This window comes from Leuciscus leuciscus (genome assembly GCF_965113295.1).
Source record: "Leuciscus leuciscus genome assembly, chromosome: 7".
Classification (NCBI taxonomy): Eukaryota; Metazoa; Chordata; class Actinopteri; order Cypriniformes; family Leuciscidae; genus Leuciscus; species Leuciscus leuciscus.
Window position 1 is genome coordinate 17,832,127 of NC_138731.1, and position 26,101 is coordinate 17,858,227.

The 26,101-nt window shown below is 41.2% G+C and overlaps 1 protein-coding gene across 1 annotated transcript in view; it reads left to right on the forward strand.

The window, feature by feature from the left end:
* The first annotated feature begins 505 nt into the window (after positions 1-505).
* The window catches only part of LOC309503162 (nectin 1a), a 45,515-nt gene continuing 19,919 nt past the window's right edge, over positions 506-26,101 (forward strand). Inside the window, exon 1 of the mRNA XM_082175886.1 lies at positions 506-772. Within this exon, the coding sequence (XP_082032012.1) occupies positions 706-772 (67 nt within the window). The 5' untranslated portion in view covers positions 506-705. The remainder of the gene's footprint in view (positions 773-26,101) is intronic.

Consider the following 26,101-nt stretch of genomic DNA (forward strand, 5'->3'; position numbering starts at 1 on the left):
CATGTATATAGCAGTTTTCTCAACACTCAAAAAGTTTACATTATAAGAGGAAAATCTCCTCAACCACCACCAGTGGGAAGCATCCACCGTCCTAGATGATACAACAAAATCCGTAGAGCCAGAACACGCACCACACACCAGCTTATTGGTGGAGTGATGGAGACAATTAGAAGATTCGGGGAGGATTAGGGGACCATGTAATAGGGGACCATGTAAAGTAAAGTTTGAGGAGCTACAACATAAGTGCAGCTAAAAAAAATTAAAATAAAATTAAAAGCATTGCAGTATAGGCTACTGTACTGGGTGCTTCTAATAGGACACAATATTTTTTTACAATAATTATGAAGATGGGGGGCAGGTCGAATGACAGGCGCATATAGCGGTGGCAGGTTGAGTGACAGGAGCCGGTGAACAGCTGCCCCTGCCAAGGAAAGATTTTACCCATACTGTAATTCTAAGAGAGTTTCGATTTCATGCTGAACAGTTGTCTCGGTCTGTGTGTGTGTGTGTGTGTGTGTGTGTGTGTGTGTGTGTGTGTGTGTGTGTTATTTATTTATTATTAGAGTGGCTCGAGAATTTTGACTGCACAATGGTTAAGGTTCACTTCTCAGAATCTCAGTGAGGCTTACCGGAGGTGACAAGATAGGATCATGTAAAGTGAGGCTTTCTTTACTCAGTTAACACGGATGAGGTGCCATACAAGACATGTTTTCCTGTCACCTTTTTACCACTGTTATTGTTTCGTATTTTCTTCTCACCAGTAAGACAGAAGGTAGGCTATTAACCTGTTTAATATGTTTCTAATTTGAAATAATATCGTGGTTAAACTGTTAGAAATGCAGAAACAATTTTTCATGACACGGTCTGGGTAAATATTGGCAAAGTGCACAAAAGTAATCGGATGACAGTTTAGATCGACACAAAATATAATGTAAACTGATGAGGAAGCAAGTGCATACCTTAACAGTATATGGAGACTTTCATATCTGTATATCTGTATAATGTGTATGCATTTGATAATGCTTTGCTCATTATGCGTTTTATTTGCACTGATGTCGTTTAGTTTTCTTTTTGAAAGGTGAAGTTAGCTATACACAACACCATTTATAAAGAGCTTATTCAGGTGCGGTGAACTACTGTCCGCGTTCGAAACTTTCGATCATACTGTCAGACCGCTCTTCTTGTTTCAGAATTAATGTAATGAGAAAGTATAACATTTGAAATAAAATATTTAATGTTACTTAAAAAAATATTGATATAGCCTATATGAAAAGTATTTGTATGATGACAATGTTTGTCTTCTTATCACGATTCAGTATCACTGCAGTAAACCAATATGAATCTATAACGTATAGCCTATAGTGTAAAAATGTTCAGTCATTATAATTGGGACCAGTTAAAGGCTTATTTTCATTGCGAAAACATTATATCTATGTTTATTCTGTCCCAGCTGTGTTTAGTTATGGCATGTCACAAATGGAATATTTATGCTTCTAAAGCAGAGCTAGTAATATTGTGTCATCATCACATCTAGACAAACAGACCATGCGGTTTTTAGTGATTTAATTACATGAATGCTTAACCTCACAATTATATAATGGGGCATAATTTAAGTATAGCCTACACAGCAAACCACAATAACAGCCGCAATAAGTGGTTATTCTTTAGCCTCCTGCATGACAGGGAAATGAAAGTGTTGCTGCATTGCATTTCCCATATATCAATCTAAAAATAGTACTCAAATCAGGACCAGTGCCATATACTATGGTACACAACCATAATGCGTATTACCGCTGCGCCGCGGTAAAAATAAACCAGCCGCATTTCAAAGTCGTTCGCGAAATGACCGCCAGGTGGCGCAAAGGGACATTGTGCAAAACAGCAGCAATTGCCGTATTTTAAAATGTAAGTGGGTTAAATATAAAACCCTAAGCCTAATAGGCATTTTTTTAAATATATAAATACAACAGAATAGAACCAAAGATAGAATAAATTTTAGAACTGAAAAAATAGAATCAAAAGTAAAAAAATAGAGACGATATATTAGGCGCAATGACGCTGAATATTTTTACTATTCTATTGAGGAATTAGATGAATGAAGAGAGCTTCTCTCTCGTGAGCGATATAATTGCATAGTAATTTATAGTGATTTCAAAAGCAGTCCTGTAAAAAATAATAATAATAAAAAAAAAAAACTAAAAAAAAACTAGGCTACATGACCTATCCAGCCCTACCATAGCCTACAGAATTTTTTTTTTGAGAGATTACGTGGAGCACGTTTTAGTTAAGATCCTGGTTTCAATGCTCTTAATGTATATAGGCTATTTTTTTTATTTTTTTTTTGTGTAAATGTCACAACACGTTTAAAATTTAGTGTTTTGGCACACCAGGCCGAGTGGCGTTACGCATTGTTCAAAAATCAGGTTTTATTCTGGCATGTTGAATTGGCGTTAGAAATATTTTAGATTTATTAGATTTAGATTTTATATTTCGTTAATTTATTTTTCTCATAACAGCTCAAATAACTTAATATAGGCCTTGTCTTAATATGACCTACTTAGGCATATAATAGGCTATAGGCTACTATTAATAAATGAGCAAAACTTGGCCACTAAATACTTAATATTCAATTATTTTAATTATCACAATTAAAGTTTTAATTTTATTAAATTGAACAAGCGCAACATTCAGCATTCAATCAAATATTCTAAAATATTAATTATTAATAATGTTATTTCAACATAATATCTCGTTATTTAGACATAATGGCCCTCATTTATCAAAAGTGCGTACACCAAATTTCCAGTGTACACCTGGCGTACACCCAAAACCACGGTGACTTTGAGATTTATCAATATGGACGTTGGCGTACGGCACGCTCAAATCCTACGCCAGCTCAGGAGGTGGTGTACGCACGTTTTGACTGAGTGTGGAAATGCGCAGAAAAACAATTCCTAACACCACAAAACGCACTGACAAACTAAAATATATGATATATTATGACCCACTGTAAAAAAACAAAAAACAAAACAATATAGTAATTATAAACTTCAGTGTTTATTTTTGTGCAACATGGACTTCAATGTTTAATTTGTGTGACTTTACCAAAGCATTTGATTTGTAGGCATATGTATTCCTTCAGTTGCGAGCCTGTGCGGTCGATCTCACGGGAAAACGTACAAATTCTACAAAGTGGCTTATTCGTACGAATTCATACGACCTGACTCGTACGAATTAGTACGATTTTTGCAAAATCGTACATATTTGACGAATTGGCCAATTCGTATGAATTCATACGAATGACCTACCCCTGACCCCGCCCCTAAACCTACCCATCACGTGGGTTTAGACAAATCGTACAAATTCGTACGAGTGAGGTCGTACAAATTAGCCAACTTTTTATCATTCGTACGAATTCGTACGAATTGGTCGTGAGATAGCGTTGGTTTACCTGACGTTTCAAGCCTTGTTTATACTTTGGCCTGGCTCCGCAGCGCGAGTCTCCGCAGACTGCGCGCGCACCTCCCCAAATATGACGCCCTAGGATGAGAATGCGTTGGTAATACTCTATACTCGACGCGCTCGCCGTCGTACTATTCTTTGAAACGATGGTTAGGCCCGGCAGGTGCGCACGGACTGGGTTCTGTAATGAAAGGCTTTCAATGACCAAAAAATAATTCAGACTGACAAAATAATAAAAATGACATTCTTCTTCTTTTAAATAATACTGTAATAATAATAATACAAATAATAATAATAATAATAATAATAATAATAACGACATTCTTCTTCTAAATAACAATAAGCGTCATTAATAATAAAAAACATAATAATAAGAAGAAGAATATTACAAATTGTCATGCAATTATTAATGTGAATGAATGGTACTCCACATCACATCATCATCACTATTGTACACCCCAATACATGTGAGGTGATACGAAATTAAATGCTAATTGTTTCAAAACACGTGCTGTAAAATAATGCATTGTGATAGGTCATTTGCTCATCCAAGTTTCTCTTCTTTGCCGTCTTCCGCGTGTCCATGGCGTAAAATGAGGGCGTGGGGGAAGCGGAGACTTGAATATATAGGGTCGTGTTATTCTAATGACGATCGTTTTCAGCCGCGGCATTTATCAAAGGCAGGTATTGCGTACACCTGGATTTCAAAGGTACGCACAGCTTCATAAATCAGGCGGTGAGAGGAGTGTAAGCATAATCTTACGCCAACATATACGCCCGTTTCTACGCAAGATTGATAAATGAGGGCCACTATGAGTGCGTGCAACAAGCAAGATCTGCATTTGTAAATCCGGTGACGCATACATTGATTTTTATTAATAAACTAGTGTTTTCTGACAGTGTCGGCTGCAAAGATGAAGTTGACGATCGCCCATAGGCGGAGTTTCACTTTTGTGCGTGGGGGGGCAGACCACGAGCTCAGATTTTTTTATATGGGGTACCATATTTCATATATCATACCATCTACATTTAAAATACATTTACAATGAACAAGGACTGCTATACAAAGAATAGCATAAAAACATATCTTACCTAATGCAGAAGAAGCCGCCTCTTTTTCCGAGTTGCATAGATGTCCACTATCTTCTCTTCTGACAAATTTGCAGTCAAGTCGTTCTCTATAGGGAAAGATTTGAGAATCTGTCCTGAGCCATTGCAGATCGGAGACAGTTTCTGATTCTTCTCATAACTGAGAAACTTCTTTCTGACGTAGCAGAGCCAACTGGCAGTGTGAGTGCAAGCTGCAGAAGACGGTAAAAGTTTGGATATCTATCCTTACGTACTTCATCTTTAAGTTTTTTAAGGGTGATCGGCGATGCGATTGCACATTTCACAAGATCCATTTCAGCTGTCACAAGCTGAGGGTGAATCTTAAAGCTCGCATACATGCTTAGAAAAGGACCAATGCCGTTCTTGTCACAATTGAATACAGCATCACATGCCACACTCAGGGCCATTGCTTCAGTTGAAAATCGCCTGTCCAATTGAGCCAGCATAGTGTCTAAAACAGGGAGATACAAATGACATTTAAATGTCTGTGATTCTGATCCCCGTTGCGTCTCATTTTCATCACGCTGTCCAAGTGTAGTTGGTACTATGTACTGCGAAAGTCCGGGAGGTTGTCGCGAACTTCTTTTTCGTTTTCCTGCAGTTTGGGGGGCACTCTCTGCACAAAAACCAGCGACATCCTCACAAAACGTTCTCTTACGAGAGGTACTCTCGTACTGCGTAATATCTTACGCTAGGGGAAATCTCTTTTCCGCGAGATACTGAAGCCAAAAAATTATCCTTAATTTTGAAATAATGTAAAACGCGTTGCGGCAGCATGCAGACATAGGCGAGACAGCTCGCGCGCCTATTGGCTGCCCTGCGGCAACTGCAGCAGCCTATCGATAAGGCCCTATCGTGACGTCATCACCAATGGGGGCGCTTCGCGCCCCATACGTCACGTCCCGCCGAAACGGGCGTGGCCTGGGGCTATAAATATAGCATCGAAAGGCTAGCTTACCGATTTTTCATCTCTTCAGCGGAGCTCACGCATCGCTGGATCCAGAGAGAAGAAGCCGCGCCGTGGAAACAGCATTTCAGCGGGACGAGTTCGGTACCTGGAGTCGCTGGCCGCGCCGCCTTCAACCACCGTTCCTGCTACGCTATCCGGCGTTATATCCTTTTATTGCATTGTGTGTGTTCGCCGCCGCGACTCACACTCCTTCTCTAAAAGAGCAGAGCGTCTTTTTCAAGATGTCTCGTCCATCCTGTGGCTCGTGCCGAGCCCCACTCAGCGAAGGGACCGCCATGTCATCTGCGTTTCCTGCCTGGGTGAAGGACATGCGGCTCTAGCGCTCGCTGACGGCGGATGCCCTCACTGCGAGCTTATGCCTATGGCGACTCTGAGGACTCGCATGGCAACTTTCCACGAGCCTGCACCTCCCGCTTCGACGCCGCGCCGTAAAAAGCGCCGTGCTCAGCGGATCCCTGAGCCTCCCACCGAGAAAAGCTCGCCGGTGCGCCTGCCAGCTTCGCCGTCTGCTTCTCTCGAGTCTCTCACTCCCGGACAGTGGCCGCCGCTGGCCGCCGCTTCCGCCGGAGATGACAAGGAAGAAGCGGCAGTTTTCGAGGAGGACAACTGCTCTATCCTGGCTTCGGACAGCGAGGATTGGGCGAGCTCTGTGGACCTCGCCCCTTCTTCTGCCCGCGAGTCGTCAGGAAAACGGGCCAGCATTGAAGCTGAGCTGATGCGTCTGCTCACACAGGCCACAGAGAGCCTCGGCCTCGAGTGGTCCGCGCCCGCCGAGCCTACACGCAACCGTCTGGACGGCTGTTTTCTGCAAGGGGACCGCGTTTCCACGCCCTCAAGACCCGCCCCGTTTCTTCCTGAGCTTCATGAAGAACTGGCAAAGTCTTGGAGCGCCCCTTTTTCAGCCAGGCTACGTTCCTCTGCTTCGGCGGCATTCTCCGTGGTGGACGGTGCCAAAGACAGAGGATACCTCGCTCTCCCTCTAGTGGAGGAGGCAGTAGCAGCCCATCTTTGCCCGCCCTCTGCTGGACGGCAGACTAAGACGGCGCTACCTTCAAAAGCCTGCCGCGCTACTTCCACCCTGCACAGTCGCGCTTACACCGCCGCTGGGCAGGCTGCATCAGCGCTACACACTATGGCCACTCTCCAGATCTTCCAAGCTAACCTTCTCCGAAAGCTGGACGAGGAAGGCACGGAAGCAGTCAACGTGGCGGATTTAAGGAGCGCTACGGACCTCGCTCTCCGCGCTACGAAATCCGCTGCACAGGCCATAGGGCGGAACATGGCCTCTCTCACCGTTGCTGAGAGACACCTCTGGCTGACGCTTTCAGAAATGCCAGACTCGGAGCGCTCTGTGTTCCTCGACGCCCCCGTTTCTGCTACTGGCCTCTTTGGATCGTCCGTCAAAGATTTCGCGGACAGATTCGCTGAGGTACAAAAGACGTCGCAGGCCATGAAGCACTTTTTGCCAAAGCGCTCTAGCTCCGCATCAGGCCGCTCTAAACAGCCGTCTGCTCGCAGCCACCGCCCCCCGCCGCCGCTTCACAGCGTCGACAGACCCGGGACCAGAGACCACGCTCTCGCTCTGCCGGCCGCCGCCCCCCACAGCGTGGGACTCGGCCGAAGGTTGAGATGAAGCCCGAGGCCTCAAAGTCTTCCTAGCCAGCTTAGGAAAACGACGGTGTTCAAGCCCCGCTGCGGCCGGGTTTCCACCAAAACTTCCCGCTCGTCCAGTTCCATTACATGCGACTGTTCCAGTGTACTCTGCAGTAAACAAGTCGGTTACATTACCCGCTTGCCTGTACACAAACGCCGTTTTCACGGCGACCCAGATAAATCCTGTAAAGAGCGTATTTTCTGGTATTCCGGCCACGGCTGACGGTGTTATGAGTGTAGTAAAAATGCCCACTGCCCATTCCTACACACAGACACAGCCCGCCCCACAGGGCTCGCGCACATAAAATCGACTCATGTCGATTGCGCACAGAATGTAGTGAACGTGCCCACGTCCCAGTGCCCACAAACACTACACGCTGCATGTCTCTCGGTTTCTGTAAAAACGAAACCAACACACATACAACCGACTCAGGTCGATGGTGTTTTCAGTGCAAATGTGCCCGCTGTCCTGCGCCCACATTCACTCACAGACATGACGAATCCCTCGGTTTCCCCCACGCTCGCCGTCTCTCAGCTACCTGCCGTGAGAGAGCCGAGCGCGGGCGAACCGCCCGCTGTGATCAAAACACTCCCCGCCTCGAGCGCTGCAAATGCGGTGTCTATAATACAGCATACCGAAGCTCCCCGGTCGCCACTATGTCACGACCAGAGCTCCGATCTCATTCAACCCTTAGCTATGCACGCACATGCGTGGGCAAAGCTTCCCGGTGTATCAGAATGGGTGCTGAACATTATAGAAAGAGGCTATTCGCTACAGTTCGCTCGACGTCCCCGCCGTTGTGCGGTGCGAGTCGAAACCACGGTAGAAAAGGAAGTAGCAAGTGTACTTCGTACCGAAATTGCGAAACTGTTGAGCAAAGGGGCAATAGAGCCTTTATCTCAAGCTCAGAGCGAAGGGGGGCTATACAGCAGATATTTTCTGGTTCCGAAAAAAGACGGGGGTCTCAGACCCATTCTAGATCTAAGACAACTGAACGTAGCGCTTTCAAAACGCCGGTTCAGAATGCTCACAACCAAGAAAATCCTCGCGCAAATTCGCCATGGGGACTGGTTTGTGTCAATAGATCTGAAAGACGCGTATTTCCAAATACAAATAGCGTCACGTCACAGGCGATTTTTGAGATTCGCCTTCGAGGGCCAGGCTTATCAATACACAGTCCTACCGTTTGGCCTGTCCCTAGCACCCCGTACATTCACGAAGTGCATGGACGCAGCCCTCGCTCCCCTGAAACTTCGGGGAATGCGAGTTTTGAACTACTTGGACGATTGGCTGGTTCTAGCTCAGTCACATACGGAGCTCATAGAACACAGAACCATTTTACTCGAACATCTCGAGAATCTGGGTCTCAAAGTCAACTGGGCGAAAAGTTCACTGTCTCCCAGTCAGAGAATATCTTTTCTGGGCACAGAACTGGACTCGCTGTCAATGACAGCTCAAATATCGCTACAGCGCAGATTGACTATTCAGCGCATGACAGAAACCTTCCGCCGCGGCACTATAGTCCCGCTAAAGAAGTTTCAAAGGATGCTCGGTCTCATGGCAGCAGCATCCACAGTTCTCCAGCTGGGTCTGCTTCGCATGCGCCCACTGCAGTTCTGGCTACAAGCGCGAGTACCGCGTCGAGCATGGACTTCAGGTCTCTTTCGTCTCAAGGTCGATCAGGAATGCGTCTCAGCACTGATACCCTGGAGAGCGACCGACTGGTACCAGTCAGGTGTAAGCCTGGGGACTTCCTCGAGTGTGAAGGTGGTGTCCACGGACGCCTCCACCTCGGGATGGGGAGCACTGCTCGAGGGCAGACCGTTTTTCGGCCAGTGGTCAGAACGGGAAAAGCTTCTGCACATAAACTGCCTGGAAATGATGGCAGTCGACAACGCGCTGAGGCGCTTTCGTCCCCAAATAGCAGGACACCACGTCTTGGTCCGCTCGGACAACATGTCAGTGGTAGCCTACATAAATCGCCAGGGAGGCATCACATCCCGAAACCTATACAGGTTAGCGAAACGCCTCCTGGTATGGGCTCAGCACAATTTGCGCTCGCTCAGAGCAGCGCATGTGCCTGGCCACCTGAATGTGGGACCAGACAGACTGTCCAGGAACAATGTTCCAGCAGGAGAATGGTCACTGCATCCGCAGACAGTCCAACTGCTGTGGCAGACATTCGGCAGAGCAAAGATAGACCTGTTTGCGTCTCAAGAAAACGCTCACTGCCCGGAATTTTTCTCAAAGAGCAGGGATGCGCTGGCCCACGTCTGGCCCCGCTGCCCGCTCTATGCCTTTCCCCCCATCACGCTCCTACCTCAGGTATTAGAGCGGATCAGGGAAAGCAGATGCTCAGTGTTACTGGTTGCTCCGTTCTGGAAGAACCAGGCTTGGTTCCCAGTTCTTATGCAGCTGACGAGCACTGCCCCATGGCCAATACCAGTGAGGAGGGACCTCCTCTCTCAAGCCAGGGGCTCGATCTGGCATCCTCGCCCGGAGCTTTGGTCCCTACATGCGTGGGCCATCAACGGGTACCCTCTGATATCCCAGAGGGAGTGTTAAACACGATCATGCAGGCTAGAGCTCCCTCTACGAGACGGCTCTATTCCTCAAAATGGTCAGTGTTCTCCAGCTGGTGCACAGCACGCGGCTTTTCACCCCTGGACTGTGGAGTGACGGAGGTTCTCTCCTTCCTACAAGAGCTACTGGATGAAGGCAGAGCCCCATCCACGCTCAAAGTCTATATGGCGGCTATAGCAGCGTTTTCCAAACCAACGCTTGGTCAGTCACTAGGAAGGAACGATCTGGTCATTCGGTTCCTTAGAGGAGCTAAGAGGTTAAATCCTCCCAGACCTCCCTCAGTCCCCATATGGGACCTTTCTACGGTCTTGGAGGCCATGAAGGGTGCCCCATTTGAGCCTATCCAGTCAGTAGATATCAAACACTTGTCTTTCAAAACGGTGTTTCTTCTGGCTCTCGCTTCAGTGAAGCGCATAGGGGACTTACAAGCGCTCTCAGTGAGCGCGACGTGTATGGAGTTTGGGCCAAATGACTCGAAAGTCATACTCAAACCAAGGCACGGGTACGTCCCTAAATCCCTCAATACACCGTTCAGGGCCCAGGTAATTTCCCTGTCTGCCCTGCCGGTCTCTAACGAGGAGAAGGACGCCAGCTTCCTTTGCCCAGTCAGGGCGCTAAGGGCTTATGTGTCCCGCACGTCTGTTTTCAGACAGACGGAGCAGCTCTTTGTTTCACTCTACGGACGTTCTAAGGGACTCGCCGTTTCGAAACAGAGCCTATCCAGATGGATAGTCGATGCTATAGCGCTGGCTTACACCTCTAAGGGCTTGCAGTGCCCATTAGGTGTCAGAGCGCACTCCACGAGAGGCGTGGCCTCGTCGTGGGCCTGGTCTAGTGGGATTGCCTTGCAAGATATCTGTACCGAAATAGCGCGAGCAACGCTCGTTTAGATCGCGCAGCTCTATGGGCAATGTGTAAGACCCACTATATTCATCAGTCCAGGCCGGGGTCGCCCTGACTGAGTAAATACCATCACTATAACTGTTCTTATAGGATGCTGCATTACAGGAATGATGCTATTCTAGCCACTCTTCCTGGGCTCTCTGTGAGTCACTTATGATCATGTACTACATGAGCCCGGGCACCTGCCCTTGGGACTTTGGTGCTGGATCATAGCATGCACGGCGTTTTACACTGTTTCCCCTAGCGTAAGATATTACGCAGTACGAGAGTACCTCTCGTAAGAGAACGTACTCGGTTACTAACGTAACCTCGGTTCTCTCTAGAGAGGAAAGCTAGAAAAACCGGTAAGCTAGCCTTTCGATGCTATATTTATAGCCCCAGGCCACGCCCGTTTCGGCGGGACGTGACGTATGGGGCGCGAAGCGCCCCCATTGGTGATGACGTCACGATAGGGCCTTATCGATAGGCTGCTGCAGTTGCCGCAGGGCAGCCAATAGGCGCGCGAGCTGTCTCGCCTATGTCTGCATGCTGCCGCAACGCGTTTTACATTATTTCAAAATTAAGGATAATTTTTTGGCTTCAGTATCTCGCGGAAAAGAGATTTCCCCTAGCGTAAGATATTACGCAGTACTCGTTTCCTCTCTAGAGAGAACCGAGGTTACGTTAGTAACCGAGTACGTTTTCACCTGCATCCACATTGCCTCCCATGAACTCTCCTCTCTGCAGCGCTGGAGATGTGTTATCAGACTATTGACTGCTGAGGCCGCATCAGCCATGGTTGTACTTGCACCTTGCAGACGTTTGTGTGTTACATGTACAACTCTGAGAACTTCCTCGAGAACAATTAAGGACGTAATGAAGCGGAGACAGTGGCGGTTCTAGGATTTTTCTGTAACTGGGGCCATTAAGGGGCCACATGTTACATTCAGGGGCCAAATACAGGGTACATTCAAGCACACAAAATAATTTATTCAGTACGGTGCAAATACATTTCGGCAGTCATTCCTTTTTCAAATGCTCTAATAAAAAATTATGAGCCAGTAAAGTTCTTAATGATTTTTTTCATTTATTTATACTGTGCATAAAGGACACAATGCACCTCTTTCTGAATTCCACCTTTTAAGTTTCATAATCATGTCGTCGCTTATAAACAGTAAATTATTGTTAATTGTTTGGGGGTGGAATTGCATCTGTGATCGTTGTGAAGAATTCTCCGGTTGCTCTTCTCGTCGACGATTGATGGGTGGGAATCTCTAGGCACCTCACAATTCGATTCGATTACGATTCAGAGCCGATTATTAAAGTTTTTTTTTTTTACTACTTGGTACTTTTAAAGCAAAGTATTTATGATTACCCATAACGAACTTACTTCCAATACTTCCAATACTTCCTATATTCATTTTATTAATAAAACAAATGGAAGTGATTTGGCAAGTCAACTGTAATTTGCCAGCATTTGTCCCAACATTGCAAAGAACCAACAGGAAAATAAATGTGTGCCTGTACTAGCAGCAAACTTGTAGTAAATTAATACAAACTTCAGCATATTCTGAATCTCTAGCATTTAATAATAGACTTCTAACCAACATCCAGGCACGTGCACACATAGACATCAAAGGGGGCTTGAGCACCTGCCCTTTTTATTCCTGGAGAGAAAGTGCCCTTTTTTCTGGGGTGCTTTTTTTATTTTTGAAAAATAATATATATTCCTGTTAATAATATATATCCCTGTTAATAAAATATATCCCAAATAAATCTATCAAATAAATAATTAATTTGACACAAAAAAATCATTTAAAAGGGTTAATTGATTTAAACCCGATTGCATTGCTTCCGCTAAAGAAAATAGTACGCTCCGTCTCTACGGTTAGAATCCTGTGAGTCCATAGCAACGCTCTGTTTTTCATGGCAACGGTCTGTTATACTCCGCACAGCGGTCTGTTATCAAGAAATAACCTTTACAGTCTATGGAAATAACAGACCGCATTCTACATTGGAATTTAACCAAGCCAAGTAATAAAATAAGCATATATCACCACCAGGTGACATGCTTTAGTTATTTTGTTTATCCTATTTACCTGCATCCCTGTCAATTAGATGCAAATGTGCGCATTTTAACTAGTTGACGCCTAATTTGCATACAGAACGTCCCCAGTAATGACTTACATCAAAAGTCTTTCCCCCTGAAATGTAGAAATCTAAATTGGTGAATTTAGAAGAAATCTACTATGCAAACAGATGGAGGATACACTCTAAAAAATGTAGTAAATCTAAGTAACTGCATCTGGTACATTAATAAATAAAACTGAGTAGAAATAAGTTAACATTAAACATTAAAAATAACAATATTTATAAATGAACTTTTTATTTATGAGTAGGCTAATTAATAAATTAGCAGATTTTGCTATCTGTAACAAAATAGCAGCAACAGCCCTCTTCAGTTTAGAGTGAATATTTGTGTTGATTTTAAAGTGTTATGTATTCTGATAACACCAAAATAACTAAAATGATGTAGTGCCTTGTGCAAAAATAAACAAATTATTAGTAAAACACCCCCCTCTGCTTGATGCAGTTATTTAGGTTATTCTAAATATATACTTGAAACTAGTAGCATAGAAAATGTTTTCAAAACATGCACATTGCGGAATGGTTTCCTTTGCTCTATAAACCTAGTGAATACTAAGTAGACCATGGTTTCTGTGTGAACTGATTAACTTTTTTAATTATTTTTTTTTAAAGGAAGTCAGAGTTGCGTTAATATATATACTTTTTTGTTTAACAAAAAACGTAATTATGAGAAGTGCCCTTTATTTCACTTGAGCCCCTGCCCCTCACAATTTCTGTGCACGTCCCTGCCAACATCCTCTTGTTATTTCCAATGAGCAATATAATCCTTCAGACAAAAAAAACAAAAACATTTTGCTGTAGCAAATTCACAAACAGTTTTCGTTCAAAAATATAGAATTATGTACCAGCAGCTCTCATACAAACATAATCCTTGTGGTGGACTTACACATATTCTGAAGAATTAGTAACATACAAAGCCGCTCTTATTCACAACTAAATAATAAAGAGTTATGACTTGAAATGTTTGCTGTATACCACAATCAAAAACAGCTTATACAAAAAAAGTGAATGAACATCCGCAGAGAGCACAGTCAAAATGTAACTTTTTGTGACTGGCATTGCACATATTGCAGGGCAGTATAACGTACGTATAACAGATCGGTTTGCAGCATATTGATGTGAAAACTAAACAATACAGACAGCAGCTCTCATACAAAAAATACTAAATAGGTAACAATGAAAGTGCCAATTTTCCATACGTTAGCTTTTAACGAAGAGGGTGCCGTTCGAGTTTGGCGCTCAGCCATCATGCGTTTGTTATGTGCACGCCACAGACTGTCCGCGCACTGCACGTCCGCTTTAGAGTTCCGCCTTTTGCGTTCCGTCAATATTACGTTATTAGGAAAAAAAAAATATATATATTTTTAGAAAATCGATTTTTGACATTTGTGAATCGATTCAGAATCGTCCACGTCCGCATCGCGATGCCTCTAAGAATCGATTTTTTCCCCCACCCCTAGGAACGGGGGCCAATCAGGGGCCAATCAGATTTCAGCAGGGGCCAGGGCCCCTGTGGCCCCGCCTCTAGAACCGCCCCTGAGCGGAGACTTGTCATGTGGTTATACAACCCACTCCACAGACCACTTTTCTCCCTCTTCTTCCATCTCTTTCAAACAGCGAGTGATGGCAGCATATTGTGATTTGACAGCAGAAACACACCTATATTTGGAAGCCCATCGTGTTTCACTTTGCTGAACTAGCTCTTTTGGTCTAAGAGCCAGTGTTTTCTGCATCATGAGAAATCCGCAATGGTTGCTTGGCTCTGCAAACAAGGAGTATAATTTGTCAATGACATTTTGACACGTTTTAATGTCTCTGTTCACTGTACACGATTCAACGAGTACGAGATTTAGTTTATGTGCCATGCAATGCACATACACAGCAAAGGGGAATTCCTCTCTGATCCGTTGCTGAACTCCACTCAAATGCCCCGACATTACAGAGGCTCCGTCGTATGCCTGAGCAATTATGGGAATGTCCTTCAGCCCACACGACTGCAATCCTTCTTTAATGCCAGAAACAATCCCTGCAGCATCGCGAGAATTGGAACAGTCAACAAAGCAAATAAATCGCTCCTTGATCTGAAGTCCCTCTGTGTATCTAATGCAAACAGAAAGTTGCTCAGTCTTTGAGGACTTTGCTTCATCAGCAATAACAGCAAGAAAACCAGTCTTGTGTACTTTCTTAGAAATTTCTTCACGAACGAGCTCTGCACACAATGCAATTGTTTCATTCTGAAAGTCTCGGCTTGTGCAGTTAAAATATTTGGAATGCATGGATTCGAAATCAGGGTCGTATTTTGAAAACAAATTGCATATGCTTAAATAATTCCCCCATGCTTCTGCATCAGTATCTTCACGATGTCCGCGGAAAGGGAGGCCTAATTTAGCAAGCAATTTTATAATATTAACGGATTTGTACAGGTACTGTCTGTTTTTTTCTACCGTGCTTTGATGGCTGTGTGACAGCTGTGCTGCCACAGATCCCGATGCACCAGCCTGTTTGTAACTCTCCCACATCTTCATGCTATTTAAATGTACCTGTGACGAAGCGTGTTTTGTCAGCTTCTCTGACAGTTTTTTCCAGTTCCGGGATCCCACCTTTGTAAATAGTTCGTCTGCGTCTGATCTTGCAATATTTGAAGAAAAGTGGCGACAGCAAAAACAAAAAACTGAATCCAGTGAAATTGAGTAGCCTACTCCATCCATGGGAACTTGTGATAGTAAAATGTAGAGAAGGCACGATTAACATTTCCAATTAGGTGCTTAGGGAAAGAAGAGAGTATGGGCTGTTTCGGCCCAATAGCTTTCTCCCCGAGGTCAATGTATCCAGATCCAGATGCGGCTAGTTGAACGGGTAACTCCGCTGACACGGTGGCGGTGCTGCTGGATCCAAGGCCGGCGTTGTTGTTCTCAGATGCGGCCTCGATTGCTGTGTCAGTAGCAGCAGTGGAATTGATGGTTGAAGTGTCAGAGTTAGAAAACTCCACACTTTTACTAGTGGGTTTATTAAAAAAACGACGAATGTCCATTTTGTTTATTTAGCATGTAGACTAAAGCGGGAACAGAACGAGAAGAGAGTCCACTCACTACCGCGATACTTTGAGATCCGCCAGTCGCGAGAAAATTAGCTTATTTTTAAATACAGTAATTAAAAATAATTTATTCTTAACTTACTCATTATACCCACAAAAAATATAAGATAAGACAAATAAAATGAGAAAATATGAATTCTGTAATATTTTTGTATTTTTCAAAGCACAAGACATTAATTGGCTCTAGCCGCCCCCCCATTAGAGAAATGCACATAATGGATTACATAATCAGAGAGTAGCCTTTTTCTTTTTGAATTATTTCGTTTAAAGACATTTCAAGCTTTGTGTATTTGATGTATTTCTCATGTCTGTGTGAGGCATACGCTGAGTTTCAGTTAAGTTAGGATGAGATGCGCTCCAGTTAACGTGCAATGCAAGTGACCGCGCGGGCGCCTCCATGATTATAGGCTATTGTTTGTTATATTTGCTTCTTATTTATTAAATCCAGGCAAATGGTTGATGAAAAATGTATTAAAATTACGATACAATTTTTAGAAAACGAAATTCACTTTAAAGAAAAGCTTTCTACAAAACAAAACTTAACGAAGTGGTCAAAATCATGTCTGACCAACTCCATGTCTCTCGATATAATGCACATCCTGTCTTACTGGTGCTGTTCACTTTTCATATTCAACATAGATGGAAAAAAATAACATTATAATATTTTAACAAATATGAAACTAAATGAGCTTATTTAATGGCTACAACAGTATAGTAGGCCTCTTAAGATAAAGGTCTGAGGCACTCAGGAGGATGAAGATTAAAAAGCCTTTATTAATCCATGGCTAGTCTCATAAAAATAAAAACATGCCTACGCGTTTCAGCCAACAAGGCTTTCATCAGGGCTTGAAGTGTTTTGACAAACAGCTCACTTCCTTATTAAGACCAATAATCAATAACAGCTGCTTAGATTGAGCAGGTAGGAAGTCACATGATTGAATGACTAGTGTCACAAAAATTACTTACAATCATTAGTCCTTTTAAATTTAAATTTAACAGAGAAAAAGCATATATTTCTACTAAGAAAAAATTACACTTTTTTTTTTTGACTAATTTGAACACAAATTTGACTACAGAGAAAAAAATAAATTATATATATATATATATATACACATACATACAAAGCCACTAAACTTACAAAAAGTGTTAAATTACAAAAAAGGAACAAAATCTAGTTCTCCATTTAGACCAGGGAAACATGTAGCTTTCAAAGTGTAAATCCAAAATGATTCTCTTTGCAAAAGTTTCTTTAGCCTATCACCTCCTCTGATTGAGTTTTCAATATGCTCTATGCCTATAATTTTAAGGGAGTTACAACTTCCATGGTTTGCATCTTTATAATGTACTGCCATAGGATATTGAGGATTTCCAGATCTTATTGCGTATTTATGCTCAGCAAGTCTTACCTTTAATTTACGCTTAGTTCTCCCGATGTAAAAGCAACCACATGGGCATTCCAGTCTGTAAACTACATATGAAGTATTGCAATTAATGAACGGATTTATGTCAAACTTACGTCCAGAGGAAATGTCAATGAAAAAATTTGCATTAGCCATATTATTGCAATAATTACAGTGTCCACATTTATAGTTACCTTTTCTGGTAGAGAGCCATGTTTTTTGTTGTATGGGGGGAAGATGACTTTGAACCAGTTTAGTTTATCATTTAAGGTTGGTGCTCGTCTAAAGCTGATGGTTGGAGCGTCTGGAAGGGCTTCCCTAAGAACACTATCACTTTTCAATAAATCCCAATTTCTTTCAATAATTCGTTTAATTTTGTTCGCATGATTACTGTATTGTGTCACAAAGTATACATTGTCTGATCTTTGTTGATTTTTCTCTTTCGAAACTAGCAGTTGTTCTCTTGGGAGGCATTTTGCCTTGTTGTACGCTCTGAGTATAGTACTTTTTTGATATCCTCTTGTTTCAAATCTCTGACACATATCTTGAGCATTTATTTCAAATTCTTCTTCTGTATCACAGATACGTTTAAGTCTTTGAAATTGGCCAAGAGGGATATTATTTTTTTAGCCATGATGGATGGAAGCTATCTGCTCTAAGAATTGTATTGCGATCGGTTGTTTTTCGAAAAATAGAAGTATGTAAATCTCCATTAGCTTCTTTAGTGATTTTAAGATCTAAGAAGTTAATTTCAGATGAAGAAAAGTCAAGGCTCAACTTCAAACTTCTGTTAGTATTGTTCAGATATGAATGGAATTGAAGCAGTTCGGTTTCTGAACCAGACCAGAACAGAATGATATCATCGATATATCTTCCCCACCATATCATCTTATCAGCAAAAGTATTACGATCAGAATATACAAATTTTTCTTCCCAAGTTCCCATAAAGAGATTTGAATAGTTAGGTGCAAAACACGCTCCCATTGCTGTACCCTTTTTTTGTTTAAAGAATTGATTTTGAAACAAAAAGACATTATTATATAAAGTCCATTTTGCCAACTTAAGGATGAAGGAAGAAGGGGGCATTTGTTCTGAATGTCTCTTTTCCAAGTGATGGGATAGCGCATCTAGTCCTTCTGTGTGGTCAGTGTTCGTATACAGTGCTTCCACGTCCATGGTAACCAGAAGTGCGGATCCAATGTTCTGTATATCCTTAATTTTGTTCAGTACATGCGTGGTGTCTTGAATGAAGGAAGGCAGTTCTGATACAAATGGTTTAATAAAGAAGTCTACAAATTGAGAGGCTGGTTCGGTGATTGATTCATTTCCACTAATTATTGGTCTACCTGGTGGATTCTCCAAATTCTTATGTATTTTTGGGAGCATGTAGAATGAAGGAATTCTTGGATGGTCATTCAACAGAAAATCATGTTCTTTTTGTGAAATCCATTGTTCATTTTTAGCATGTAGGAGTATTTCCATAAGTTCGATCTTCATTTGCTCTATTGGATTAAACTGGAGGTGTTCATAATACTCTCTATTATCCAACTGTTTATTGGCTTCTGTGACATATTGATCTCGGCCCCACACTACTACAGCTCCTCCTTTATCAGCTCTTTTTATTATAATATTTTCATTAGCTGACAAGCACTTTATTGCATCATTTTCCTCTTTTGTCAGATTGTATCTCATTATACTGTTAGATGCAAAAAGTTTATCAACTTCATATGTAACCTTTTTGTAAAAGATATTAAGAGTCTGATTACATATATTTGGTGTAAAGGTAGACTTGGGTCTAAATGAAGTTCTCGTATCATCTTGTTGCATATGACTTCGAAAGGCTGCTTGACTGGGGATAATGTGATGCCAAACTTTCAATTGGAGATTGCGATGAAACTTGAACAGATCCATTTTTGTTTGGAACTCTCTTGCTGTATTTTTAGGAGCAAATGTTAGACCTTTTGATAAAACTGAGATTTGACAGGTAGAAAGAGGGACGTCTGAAATATTAATTACTTGTTCATCTTCATCTTGCCTTTGCTTCTGGTGTGCCTGCTGTTACTTATGGGTCCTTGAAGACTTGCTTCTACCTCTTCTTGTCTTCCGCTTCGTTGTCTCTGTGATATGTTGTTTCTTTGAGGTCTGGTGCCTAAAAAAGTAGATGAGGAGGACTCTTCTCTCTCAGAGTGGTCTTCATCACTACTAGGTAGTTGAAAGGAGACAGTTCTTCTCCGTTGTAACTGGGTTTTAAAACTTCGTTTTTGTTTCCACCAATAAACTTTGTTATCCTTATAATCTGATAAATCTCTGTTAAATTTCCTCAGTTTTTCTTGTTTGAGCTCTCTTTGTAATTTCTCTAAATCCTCTTCTAGTTCTTTTTCAAAAGAGATTTGTTGATTTTTAAAGTTGGTGGATATTTCTTCTTTCAAGTTGGCAATTTCATTCAGAATTTGAGTTTTTTGTTTCTTAGCTTCTTGTATAAGGAGAAGCATGAGATCTAGAGAACATTTGTTTAATATTGCTTCCCATTTCTCTTTAAACTCTGAATCTTCAGCACCAAATGATGGGAATTTTTTAATTCTCAGTCCTCTTGGTATCATTTTCTCTCTCCAATAGTCTGACAATGTTGTCATATGTAGCTGTGATTTCAAGTCTTTTTCAGAAAGTTTTTTGACTTCAACAAACAGTTTTTTAGCATCTATGGTTTGTACAGAGCTCTGATCAAACAGAGTGTCTGAGATAATAATGCTCTCACCTTCTTCTTTGGAATAGGAGAAGTATCCAGTAGCCATTTTTGGGTGAGAGGCAAATAATCCCCTACGTTGAATCAACGGAGCTACTCCAGCTTAGAACAATCCCTTGATGTCCTCAAATCTTGATACAAATGACAGGATAATGCTGAGAGTGCTTCTTGGGTATAAAGATGTATAGATACCTCCGGTGCTCTTCAGTCAAGGGATCCATATCTTAAGATAAAGGTCTGAGGAACTCAGGAGGATGAAGATTAAAAAGCCTTTATTGATCCATGGCTAGTCTCATAAAAATAAAAACATGCCTACGCGTTTCAGCCAACAAGGCTTTCATCAGGGCTTGAAGTGTTTTGACAAACAGCTCACTTCCTTATTAAGACCAATAATCAATAACAGCTGCTTAGATTGAGCAGGTAGGAAGTCACATAATTGAATGACTAGTGTCACAAAAATTACTTACAATCATTAGTCCTTTTAAATTTAAATTTAACAGAGAGAAGCGGAAGACAAGAAGAGGTAGAAGCAAGTCTTCAAGGACCCATAAGTAACAGCAGGCACACCAGAAGCAAAGGCAAGATGAAGATGAACAAGTAATTAATATTCCAGACGTCCCTCTTTCTACCTGTCAAATCTCAGTTTTATCAAAAGGTCTAACATTTGCTCCTAAAAATACAGCAAGAGAGTTCCAAACAAAAATTGATCTGTTCAAGTTTCATCGCAATCTCCAATTGAAAGTTTGGCATCACATTATCCCCAGTCAAGCAGCCTTTCGAAGTCATATGCAACAAGATGATACGAGAACTTCATTTAGACCCAAGTCTACCTTTACACCAAATATATGTATCAGACTCTTAATACCTTTTACAAAAAGGTTACATATGAAGTTGATAAACTTTTTGCATCTAACAGTATAATGAGATACAATCTGACAAAAGAAGAAAATGATGCAATAAAGTGCTTGTCAGCTAATGAAAATATTATAATAAAAAGAGCTGATAAAGGAGGAGCTGTAGTAGTGTGGGGCCGAGATCAATATGTCACAGAAGCCAATAAACAGTTGGAAAATAGAGAGTATTATGAACACCTCCAGTTTAATCCAATAGAGCAAATGAAGATCGAACTTATGGAAATACTCCTACATGCTAAAAATGAACAATGGATTTCACAAAAAGAACATGATTTTCTGTTGAATGACCATCCAAGAATTCCTTCATTCTACATGCTCCCAAAAATACATAAGAATTTGGAGAATCCACCAGGTAGACCAATAATTAGTGGAAATGAATCAATCACCGAACCAGCCTCTCAATTTGTAGACTTCTTTATTAAACCATTTGTATCAGAACTGCCTTCCTTCATTCAAGACACCACGCATGTACTGAACAAAATTAAGGATATACAGAACATTGGATCCGCACTTCTGGTTACCATGGACGTGGAAGCACTGTATACGAACATTGACCACACAGAAGGACTAGATGCGCTATCCCATCACTTGGAAAAGAGACATTCAGAACAAATGCCCCCTTCTTCCTTCATCCTTAAGTTGGCAAAATGGACTTTATATAATAATGTCTTTTTGTTTCAAAATCAATTCTTTAAACAAAAAAAGGGTACAGCAATGGGAGCGGAGCGTGTTTTGCACCTAACTATTCAAATCTCTTTATGGGAACTTGGGAAGAAAAATTTGTATATTCTGATCGTAATACTTTTGCTGATAAGATGATATGGTGGGGAAGATATATCGATGATATCATTCTGTTCTGGTCTGGTTCAGAAACCGAACTGCTTCAATTCCATTCATATCTGAACAATACTAACAGAAGTTTGAAGTTGAGCCTTGACTTTTCTTCATCTGAAATTAACTTCTTAGATCTTAAAATCACTAAAGAAGCTAATGGAGATTTACATACTTCTATTTTTCGAAAAACAACCGATCGCAATACAATTCTTAGAGCAGATAGCTTCCATCCATCATGGCTAAAAAAATAATATCCCTCTTGGCCAATTTCAAAGACTTAAACGTATCTGTGATACAGAAGAAGAATTTGAAAGAAATGCTCAAGATATGTGTCAGAGATTTGAAACAAGAGGATATCAAAAAAGTACTATACTCAGAGCGTACAACAAGGCAAAATGCCTCCCAAGAGAACAACTGCTAGTTTCGAAAGAGAAAAATCAACAAAGATCAGACAATGTATACTTTGTGACACAATACAGTAATCATGCGAACAAAATTAAACGAATTATTGAAAGAAATTGGGATTTATTGAAAAGTGATAGTGTTCTTAGGGAAGCCCTTCCAGACGCTCCAACCATCAGCTTTAGACGAGCACCAACCTTAAATGATAAACTGGTTCAAAGTCATCTTCCCCCCATACAACAAAAAACATGGCTCTCTACCAGAAAAGGTAACTATAAATGTGGACACTGTAATTATTGCAATAATATGGCTAATGCTAATTTTTTCATTGACATCTCCTCTGGACGTAAGTTTGACATAAATCCGTTCATTAATTGCAATACTTCATATGTAGTTTACAGACTGGAATGCCCATGTGGTTGCTTTTACATCGGGAGAACTAAGCGTAAATTAAAGGTAAGACTTGCTGAGCATAAATACGCAATAAGATCTGGAAATCCTCAATATCCTATGGCAGTACATTATAAAGATGCAAACCATGGAAGTTGTAACTCCCTTAAAATTATAGGCATAGAGCATATTGAAAACTCAATCAGAGGAGGTGATAGGCTAAAGAAACTTTTGCAAAGAGAATCATTTTGGATTTACACTTTGAAAGCTACATGTTTCCCTGGTCTAAATGGAGAACTAGATTTTGTTCCTTTTTTGTAATTTAACACTTTTTGTAAGTTTAGTGGCTTTGTATGTATGTGTGTATGTATGTATATATATATTTTTATTTGTATTTTTTTTTTTCTCTGTAGTCAAATTTATTAGTTTAATTATTTAAGGGTTTTTCTCTTTTTTTTTTTAAGTGTAATTTTTTCTTAGTAGAAATATATGGTTTTTCTCTGTTAAATTTAAATTTAAAAGGACTAATGATTGTAAGTAATTTTTGTGACACTAGTCATTCAGTCATGTGACTTCCTACCTGCTCAATCTAAGCAGCTGTTATTGATTATTGGTCTTAATAAGGAAGTGAGCTGTTTGTCAAAACACTTCAAGCCCTGATGAAAGCCTTGTTGGCTGAAACGCGTAGGCATGTTTTTATTTTTATGAGACTAGCCATGGATCAATAAAGGCTTTTTAATCTTCATCCTCCTGAGTGCCTCAGACCTTTATCTTAAGATATATGTGGATCCCTTGACTGAAGAGCACCGGAGGTATCTATACATCTTTATACCCAAGAAGCACTCTCAGCATTCTCCTGTCATTAGTATAGTAGGCCTCTTGTACATACAACAGTATAGTAGGCCTCTTGTACAAATTGCTGCACATTAATTTAATTTCATGAAACCTTGTAGTTAAACGAATTCACACTGTAGACTGATGTGTACAGTTGAGACACCTTAAATAACCTGCGTTCGCAGCAAGCACAAGTTGTGATTTTTGCTGTGCACTTGCATATTAGTGTCCGCTGGGAAGGAAATATAGAGACCAGGGGTGCGTTTCCCGAACAACGACGTAACTCGCTGCTTAACTACCATAGAGACAGAGCGCAACCCGTCATAATCTGAAGACCACGCCCACCAAGGGGGAAAACAAACCAACTGTCTCCATTGACTTTGCATTGCGAGAGGCTGCCTCCTTGTCATTTCTTGCTTCTAAGAAAAGACAGAATAATGCCTAAAAGCTGCTATGTGACAAGGTGTACAGCAAACAAGCTAAGAAACCCAGAAATAAGTTTTCATAAGCTGTCGACCCCAAAAAACGAGCGTTTGAGGACATAAAAGTGGATACAGGCTGGAACGAATGGGTAAATTGTGGGATCCTGACACTCAGTATGCACTAAAAATACACTACGTGTGCAGTAAGTTAAACATTTGGTCACTGGTGAGCCAAATATCCAAATGTCAGTTTTATATATTATATTTCTGTAAGATAAACTATCCTGTGTTGCCGATTACGGTCTCCTCCAGCGGGTGTACGTTAGTTCTCATAGTAATGAGACACGTGACGCTCTGTCTCAACTGCCTGTATCCACTTTTATGTCCTTAAACACTTGTTTTTTTGGGGTCGAGAGCTAATAAAAACGTATTTCTGGGTTTTTTAGCTTCTTTGCTGTACACCTTGTCACACAGCAGCTTTTAGGCATTTTTCTGTCTTTTGTTAGAAGCAAGGAATGACAAGGAGGCAGCCTCTCGCAATGCAAAGTCAATGGGGACAGTTGGTTTGTTTTCCCCCTGGGTGTGGGCGTGGCCTAAATACGCTCTGTCTCTATAGTACGATGCATCGTTGAAGAAATCAACTAGCTAGTCACGACTGTTTCCGGAAACTGGGGTGCGTTTCCCGTACAACTATATAGCTCGCTGCTTAACTACCATAGTAGGCCTACGATGCATCGTTGGAGAAATCAACTAGCTAGTCACGACTGTTTCCCGAAACTGGGGTGCGTTTCCCATACAACTATATGGCTCGCTGCTTAAAGGGATAGTTCACTTTGAAATTAAATTTTGGTATGTTTTAGCTTACCTCAAGGGCATCCAAGATGTAGGTGTCTTTTTTTCCGCAGTAGTTTCAATGTTGATATTTTTAGGTCAAACCGTTTTTGTCTGTCAGTCATATAATGCAGGTCGATGGTCACGGTCTCAAAGAGCATGCACAGAGTCCAAATTAAAACAATTCCCCGTGTCCCCGTCGATACCGCCCCCTGAGGTCGGCGGTATCGCCGGCGATACCAGCTCGCTTTTTTTTTTATCAGTGTAAAAGAAACTCATAAATACTCTGTTGACTTTGATTTTCCATAGGAGTTTCATACATCAATCGATTCTGTTAAATGTGTATTATTTTTGTGTATACTCACAATAAAAACAAAGTGTTGTGCTTTTTGCCAAATAAAGAAAAATAAACACAAAGCGAGTTCTGCCTTCTCTCTGCCAGTGAAGTCCATTCTGAAACGCGTCCGAAAATGAACAATAACTCAGCGAATACTCAGTCAAACAGGCATACAGACACACAGGCATGAAGCTTGAATTCTCTTCTTTTAAATGAAGTAATTTATATAAAAAACAAATATTCTCATCTTGTGAAATCTGTATTAAAAGAGAGCGATTCCAGTCGAGCTCATCTCAGCTCATTACGTTTTAATCGGCCCCGCCCACGGAGAGCGCGCGCTATTCAAACGCAAATGACTGAGACGATCCCATACAAACTGTGAACGCCCACATATCAGATATCAGAGAAAACACATCAAGTTTATTCAGATGATCAGTGTACTTGTCTGCACTGTCTCGCAGTGCTGTGAGGAATAATAATAATGGAAAACGTACCTCAGAAGTGCTGGTATTTCGAGGAGCAACGGATGGAATACTGTAGTAAGTTTTTTTTCATTCTCAAGTAAATCGCGTTTCTGTGTGAATGAATGAACGAACGAACGAACGAAAGAGATGCGCTGTTTACCACAACTCGCAAAAACTGCGTTTCTGTGTGTGAATGAATGATCTGCTTTTAGCAAACTATTTTGCTATACTGAGTAAAAATGAGTGAAATATGTTGAAATAAAATGTATTTGTATAAGCAACGTAATAAACTGCAAATTAACATTTATATTCCTTATAATAAAAACAAAAGACCTATGTTACAGACAAATGAAAGACAACATTTCGTTGATTAGTTTTGGATAGATTACACATTTTTACTGTAAAATATCTGCCACCTCAAATAAGCTTTTGTTTGCCAATTTTTGCTAATATGTTAAATATAGCATGTTTTGTCAATGTAGGCTATATTCGAAGTAATGAATCCTTAACTTTGAAATATATATGATAAAATGTATACTTTAGTTTTTACAAAGAAATATTACACTTCAATTGTTGTTGTAATTGTAACCTTTTTAATAAAAAAATATATATTTACAAGGTAGATGT